The sequence below is a fragment of the Glycine soja genome, chromosome 14 (genome assembly GCF_004193775.1).
Source record: "Glycine soja cultivar W05 chromosome 14, ASM419377v2, whole genome shotgun sequence".
NCBI lineage: Eukaryota > Viridiplantae > Streptophyta > Magnoliopsida > Fabales > Fabaceae > Glycine > Glycine soja.
Genome location: NC_041015.1, coordinates 16,546,479 through 16,553,928, shown reverse-complemented (window position 1 = coordinate 16,553,928; position 7,450 = coordinate 16,546,479). Strand labels below are relative to the sequence as shown.

The 7,450-nt window shown below is 33.1% G+C and overlaps 2 protein-coding genes across 4 annotated transcripts; one reads left to right on the top strand and one right to left on the bottom strand.

Moving 5' to 3' along the window:
• Positions 1-272: 272 nt before the first annotated feature.
• Positions 273-1,899, bottom strand: LOC114383344 (50S ribosomal protein L33-like). 3 transcript variants are annotated; one of them, XM_028343000.1, is made up of 2 exons: positions 1,803-1,899; positions 273-862 (listed from the first exon to the last, which is right to left on the bottom strand). In XM_028343000.1, the coding sequence occupies exons 1-2, from the start codon at positions 1,889-1,891 to the stop codon at positions 688-690; spliced, it is 264 nt and encodes an 87-aa protein (XP_028198801.1). In that variant the 5' UTR covers positions 1,892-1,899; the 3' UTR covers positions 273-687. The 3 variants fall into 3 exon arrangements, with proteins under 3 accessions (XP_028198801.1, XP_028198802.1, XP_028198803.1); XM_028343001.1 differs by having other exon boundaries at positions 273-869; positions 1,803-1,896; XM_028343002.1 differs by lacking the exon at positions 1,803-1,899 and adding an exon at positions 1,743-1,765 and having other exon boundaries at positions 273-869.
• Positions 1,900-4,313: 2,414 nt separating this feature from the next.
• LOC114385396 (V-type proton ATPase subunit c''1) lies at positions 4,314-7,224 on the top strand. The gene is made up of 4 exons (XM_028345455.1): positions 4,314-4,601; positions 4,683-4,760; positions 6,461-6,631; positions 6,745-7,224. The coding sequence occupies exons 1-4, from the start codon at positions 4,489-4,491 to the stop codon at positions 6,911-6,913; spliced, it is 531 nt and encodes a 176-aa protein (XP_028201256.1). The 5' UTR covers positions 4,314-4,488; the 3' UTR covers positions 6,914-7,224.
• The last annotated feature ends 226 nt before the right edge of the window (positions 7,225-7,450 follow it).

The following is a 7,450-nucleotide window of genomic DNA, read 5'->3' as shown; positions in this document are numbered from 1 at the left end:
TCTTAACCTATTTAGTTGTGCCAGAAACCAAATTGTGTTGCTCCCACCCGCATATAATTCTAATTTGTATACTATATAGTCTCAACCGGCTTTTCAAAAGGATAATAGTAGAACAAGAAGTGCTCCGGTTTAGCTTGTATGTAATAGTTGCAGTTGCCTATCTTGGTTTCCCATTTGACAAATGATATTCAATTGTCAAAACGCACGTATGGGGAAAGTTGGCATTTGAAATTTTGATGAGAACATTCTCACTTGAATGTACAGAAAACGGCTTAACTAATGAACATGCCATTTTGTTTTTGAGCATGTATTGCGCAATTATAGGTAATGTGACTTACAGAAATACCTGACTCTATTATCATCTTTTGGAACATCATGGGATGGGACCCTAACACAATCATGTTCCATAACAAATTATCTGAATCTAATTGGAGCCTAACTCTGCTAGAACAGAAGTTAGCATACTCAAGGTCTTCAATCATTTGTTCAAGCAAAGCCTTCAGAACAATTCACAGCCAGGAATGGAATGCTATGAACTGATACCGAACCTGAATAGCTAAGAGGCAGAGACAGTAAAAGGATTGGCATGAGTGCATGGTTCATAATCTAATACCAAATGAGATAATTGTCTCAGAGAAATACAAGAATGATTCAGTTACAATGCAAAGGAAGCCATTAAAGGTCCTATCACTTCATTTTAGCCTCTGTAAACAGAACATGACGATTAACCCTAGGATCATATTTTCGGAACTCAAGCTTCTCTGTAAACTGCCTTGGCTTCCGCTTAACATAAAAGAATCCAGTCCCAGCAGCAGACACTAGCTTTACAAACATCTGAGCCTTCTTCTTCTTGTCACCCATTCTTTACTCTAGCAAAAGACAAATGAATCATTATCATAAACCCAAAAACTGTTCAACATGATCAACCGCAGTTCTTTTTTTTTCAATTAAAATGAAAAGAAAGCTATACATGGTACACTAGAAAACCAGTTCAAACAACAACATTGAATCAGCTAATTGTGTCTTTAAATAGGAACATCAACACATTACACATATTTCTTGTGTATGCAAGTAAGAATCAAACCCAAATCATAATTTTTATTTCCCAAATATTTAACAATTTCTTCACTTTCTTACATATTAGCACAACCACCCAGATTGAGATAACCACACATAATTTCATAATTTTCATTTCGAAATTCAATAGGTGACGTGAGGTGACGAATAAAAACCTCATGAACAAGAGTCAGTTCATAATAACGAATCTGAACAGTTGCATACGAATTTAAAAGTTGTAATAAACAAGAAAAGATGCGTCAAAAAACCAGAAATGAACGAATTTCATTTGAGACATAAAATTCACAACAAGCCTAGCGGCAAATTACAATGTGATCTAAAGGTAGAGACTAAAGAAGCCAAGTTTTCTTTTTCACAACACTGAGATTCAAACGCATTTCGCTTTATAATTTCTCTATACATGCATCCACAGAAAAAGATGGGAAAAAATGTCCATTTCTATGAACAAATAAACTATCTCCAAAAACGCATTGCACAGATAAAAAGAATTCTTTTTCTTCCACTCAACAAAAAAGGTGCTAAAGAATTGAGTGCTACACTGTCAATTAAACAAGGGAAAGGTTTATTGAACAACAGTGAACTAAATAATGGGGGAAAAAATGAAGACTGAACCAAGTTGGTGAGTTGAGAAAGCGTGCAAACAAATTTTAAGAAATGATGAGAACCATAAATGGGGTGGGAGTGTGAGATTCCAAGATCAAAGTTGTAGGGAGAGAGAAGCGTACCTTCGATGTCGCACGGAGTGAACCAAATGAATTGGGGGTGTCGGCGATTTAGGGTTTCGAATTTCGAAAGAGTGGGCTGTCCAAATCATTTTAAAAAAAATATAACTAAATTACAACTTTGGTGTCTTATGTATAATTCTTATTTTATGATTTGGACTCCTTTATTTTTTATGATTTTAATTCTTACATTTTTAAAAATTCACATCTTTTTGTCTAATTTTTAATTTTGTATATCTTTTTTTTATTTATTTTTAGTCTAATTAAATCTTAAACTTAACATATTTTGTAAAATTGAAAATTAAATCAAAAGTATGTATTTAACTAAATTTGTGAAAGAGAAAATAAATAGATCAAAATTGAAATTTAAAAAAAAATCATAAAGTTATTATTTTATATAATAATTATTCAATTTTTATTAAAAATTATTTCTAACTAATTCACAATGTAATCTTTTTATTGCTAATAATACTTATTTATTAAACTAGTAAGAATGAAAATTGTGCTTGCATTGGTTGTTGCTAGTCCAAAATAATAATATTACAAAAAATATATATGTTGAAACAATTTCAAATTATTTATCTATATTTTTTTTATGGATCAGAGATCACATGTGTCTATCAATTCACTAGATTAGACTAATCTTACTCGCAATGTATGACTGTGACCCGTTCAAAAAAATTTACACACATAAGAAATCAACCATAAATTATCTTACCAAATTGATTATTCTCCCACATGCAAGCTTGGCAGGACTTACAAGAGTGTGTCATCCCTCTAGATCTTTTTTCTATGTTATGATAGTTTTACTTAAAATTACAATTCATAAATGTTTCATGCAAGAATTTTTAAAATATACAATAATATTTTATGCTTAATAATAATATAAAATAGATTATTATAATTTAAATTTCCATAAATAACCATTATCAATTACATGATAAAAATATTAAATTACTTGTCTTAAAAATACACATTATTATATTTTTAATTACTTAAAAATTAAGGTGTAAAGACAAAAATCACAAAAGGGAGAGTTGAATTATGATATATAAAAATTTTCACAAACTTTTCATAAGGTAAACTTCGGTACAATTCAAATTTTTACAAAAGAGAGTTTGATAGGAAAAAGAATAAGCAGACGATAACTTTGAAACAAGATCAAATGAAAACATGTGAAAAGATAAAGCATAAAGACACAAAGATATATACTAATTCATCTCTTTCACTAAGATTATGCCTAGTTCTTAATAATTCACCTAGTTTCCAATGTCTACTTCAAACATAAAAGTGTTATTTTCACTAACCACTTCTAGCTTCACTCAAGTAGTGTTTGCACTAGTCTTTCCAACCTAATTTCCTACTAAACTACTTCTGATTTTACACAAATTAGCAAATTTATTTAAGGTTGGGTGCATACAAATTAAGCTAATGTCTTGTATACAAATATATAATAAGGTCATAGCCTTTTTCTCTTAGGATCGACAAGGTGTTTTGAGAGTGTTTTACAACTTTGAAGATTATTACAAGCATTTGAAAACTTAAGAGATGTGTTCGTTCAGAAATTCATAACTACAACACTTAAAAAACTTTTGGTATTTATAAACTTATTGAGAAAATAATCGTTGTCTCTAAACGACCTTTTTCATTTGTTGATTGTTTAAAGATAGATATGTTCCTTGTAGCAATTAATCAACTAGTCACATAAGACTGATAAAACATTTTGGTTATCCGTATTGAAGATCACTCCAAATTCAGCATCATAAATTATATCAACTTTTGTATTATGAAGTACAATATCTTTTGCTCTAGACATGCCTTTTGAGTTTTGATGGAATAGGTACCTTTATCTTTTGACTTTTCTCCCTCTTTTTGTTCTTCAACGGACCCTCAAAATAATCTCTAGACATTAATTGCACACAAGATCAAACAACAGAACATTAACTAGATCATAAATGTTGAGAACTTCAACACATGTTTGTTGTCATCTGATCCATCAAACACATACTCAACATTTTTCATCTATATGCATTTCAAACACAACAACTTCAGGATCTTGATTTGTCTTATGACTCAACATAAAGTTTAATTACTTGTGGGTCCATGAATGTTTACCAAAATTTTAATCAAGTTTCTAGACTTTTTATTATTATTTCAATTGGATTTTTGATTTTGTATTTATTTTTTTAATTAGATTAGCTTGAATGTCAGTTGCTTCTTCAACCTAATTCGGAATGTAAAGTTACATTCTAAGTTACATTATGGTAAGACTGATTCGAAATATAATTTTACATTTTGGATCAGTCTTTTAGGAAGTTTAAAAAGGTGCAGGAGGCAATTTTAAAGTGCTAGAAGCAATTGCCTTGCCAGTTATTCATTTTTTGTTACTTGGGCCTGTATTTGGGCCTTCAGTATCACTACACCAATAACCACCATTCAACCTCGTAAACGATACGCCGTTTTAAACACAAGTTTCGTCCCTATGAAGTATGATCCCCATCCGTAATGTTTTGTTCTTTACCCTTCTTTTTTTTTTTCCTGATTCATTAATTTGATAGCAGTTAAACGGCACCGCGTTCCGTCCCTCCTCTCTCTCTGTGTGGTTAACAGAAAGAACAACGCTGAGATCCAATCACAATCATTCATTTTCATTCATACCGTTCGCAACACGATCACTATTTCTGCGACGATGGTGGCACATTCGAGTTCTTGGGGCAGGGCACTCGTGGCCATCTCGCCCTATACCTTCTCTGCCATCGGCATCGCCGTCGCTATCGGCGTCTCCGTTCTCGGCGCCGCCTGGTAAACAAACCTCCGATCTCCGTTTTTCCGTTTCCGTTACCGTTATTCTCACGTGCGAACTCGCTTCGGTGACACGTGCAGGGGGATCTACATCACCGGTAGTAGCTTGATCGGCGCTGCAATCAGGGCTCCTCGAATCACTTCCAAAAATCTCATTAGGTAAAGTTAATAACTGGACTCTATACACACACACACACACACACACACACACACACACACATATATATATATATATATATATTTTAATTAGACTCCAAGGTTTTACATATCGGTGGCGATGGTGTTGCAGTTTGGTCGCATTTATAAATGCGCCGTTGCAGCCCTAATTGTGGTCGCGATTGGGAACCGTTAAAAATACCTTGATGTTCCTGCCCAAATCACGGTGGCGGACTGTTTTTTAAAACCCTGTTAGACTTCATAAATATTTAATTTTGGTGTTGCTCGGTTTTATTTTTCAGTAATTGTTGTAGTGGATGTGGTTGCTGAGAAATTTTACGATGTTTTTTTTTTCCCTGTAGTGCTAGGTTAGATGCGTTCGTTTTGAGATAGGGAAGTTAGGTTGTGTAGTTTTTGTTTCGGTCGAGGATTGGAAGTTGGAGATGAATTATTAGTTGCTGTGAAGAGGAGAGGACTGTGGCAGATTTGCATTGATTATAGCTTGCAATTGCCTAATAATGTGGTTCACACTTTCTCACTCGCAAAAGTGGTGTTTTTTCTTCTGATGGGTTGTGTTGTTTTCTGCTGAAAGGAAATTAGAAAAGTTATGATACAATGAAGTGTTTGGTTTGAGGAATCCATGTAGAAGTGCTCTTTTGTCAATTACTTTTACTGGATCTGTTTGCAAAGATTTTACTTTTTGGTGGCTTAATGTTCGTCTCTCTGGTAAATTGGGATTTATTGGTTGAAAAGTTATGATATATGATTTTACTATGTATTAGACTATTAGGCATAGTTTTTTCTAATAATGAATGGAAATCTTTCTTCATCAATGGGAGTAAGTGGATCATATGAAGATGTTTTCTTAAAAGCATTTTGCACACCAGGACTCCTGAGAGTAAAGATTTTCTGTAAAACAAGCATACAATCTATGTTATAGTTTATAGAGGGGAAATAACTTTAAGCCTTTATTGTTGCGTGAAACAAACATAAAGCTGAATGATATTTATGGAATGTAACATTAAAAATTCTTTGACTCATTTGTTTGTGAGAAGGAGAAAGATAGCGAGTGTGGGGATGCTTTTTTAGATTTGTCTCTTAATAAAGATCAATTGACCTTACAATAAAGATTTCAATTACTAGCAAAATCATTAAAGTGGTAAGTTAAGGTTGTTAAACCCAGTATTTGATGTAAAATTCAGAATAACTATTTCAAATGTATGATCTATTTAACTTCTGTGGAGATTCTTGTGATTAAGATCTTTGTTTGCATGTTTGGGCTATTCTTGGGATTATTGTGTCAGCTCAAGCAACATGGCTCTCAAAAGTTAGTTTGCCTTATATCAGAGCATGGAAATGCAATTACGGTAGAGCTCAATAAGTTTTTTTTTTGGCTTTGAGTGCATGTTTTGTCTCATTTGGTCAATCGTGGTAAAACTTTTAGTTTTATAAGCTCTATCAATAAGATTTTGATTGTAAGCTGTTTTGGATACACAATAAAACAATCCAAACAAACTTAATGATGATGATTCATTGACTCAACTTAAATGGTAAAATAAGGTTGTTAAACCCTATTATTAATCTGAATTCCAAAATGTGAATGTTATATTATCTACGTTTATCCTGCCATAGGTGATATAGTTCGAAATATAAACACTCGTAGCTTCTTGACAATATGGTTCTTGATGTTTGTGGTATTTCAGTGTAATCTTCTGTGAAGCTGTTGCTATATATGGTGTTATTGTGGCTATTATTCTTCAAACAAAATTAGAAAGTGTTCCAGCATCAAATATCTATGCACCTGAGTCTCTTAGGGCTGGATATGCAATCTTTGCATCGGGATTAATCGTGGGCTTTGCAAATCTTGTTTGTGGGTGTGTATTCTTTTTTATCCATCTGTCATATCTACGCAGGAAATTCTCCCGATGAATGCAGAGGGAACCTTTTCCATTCTTCTATTAAATGTTCAATTTTCCCCCTCTGGCAGGTTGTGTGTAGGAATAATTGGAAGCAGCTGTGCATTGTCTGATGCCCAGAACTCTTCTCTCTTTGTGAAAATTCTTGTGATTGAGATCTTTGGTAGTGCGCTGGGGCTATTCGGAGTTATTGTCGGAATTATTATGTCAGCTCAAGCAACATGGCCGACAAAAGTTTAGTTTCCCTTGTATCAGAATGTGGTGTGGGAATGCTATTATGGTAGAGTGCAATATATCCTCTGCACTGCCCGGGATTAAAAGTTTTCTCTGTTTCCTGTTGGTAGAAATGTAAAATCCAGCGTAATAGTTTGCCTCCATTACAACATTAGGCTGTATTATTTACCAATGAGTTGTTAGGTCTTGTGTATCATCAGATATATCTGTCTGTTGGTTGAATTTTAATATTTTTGGAGGACTAAATCTTTCATTAATCAATAAAAAAGTGAATTTATTTGTGCTTGTGAATAAACTCAACAAGCATTTTGTTATTACTAAGAACAATGCTAGTTTGATATTGTTGGGATTCAAAAGCGTTTGTGATTAACAGGGATGAGTATGAGATTATGAATGTTGGGTAGCCAAAAAATTTAAGACTAGGTGCACCAGCAATAATGCTTGTGCACCAGCAATAATGCTTGTGCACCAGCAATTTTAATTAATTCTATAAATACCCCTGCGCTTTCTTCTTTCTTTTTAAGTTGTTTTTAACTTTTTTTT

Bases quoted from the DNA above. Each gene is read 5' to 3' on its own strand.
- LOC114383344 (XM_028343000.1), bottom strand. From the start codon at position 1,891: ATGATTTGGACAGCCCACTCTTTCGAAATTCGAAACCCTAAATCGCCG. The intron at 863-1,802 runs GTACGCTTCTCT...GCTAGAGTAAAG, and splicing joins CACTCCGTGCGACATCGAAG to AATGGGTGACAAGAAGAAGA.
- LOC114385396 (XM_028345455.1), top strand. From the start codon at position 4,489: ATGGTGGCACATTCGAGTTCTTGGGGCAGGGCACTCGTGGCCATCTCG. The intron at 4,602-4,682 runs GTAAACAAACCT...TGACACGTGCAG, and splicing joins TCCGTTCTCGGCGCCGCCTG to GGGGATCTACATCACCGGTA. The intron at 4,761-6,460 runs GTAAAGTTAATA...GTGGTATTTCAG, and splicing joins ACTTCCAAAAATCTCATTAG to TGTAATCTTCTGTGAAGCTG.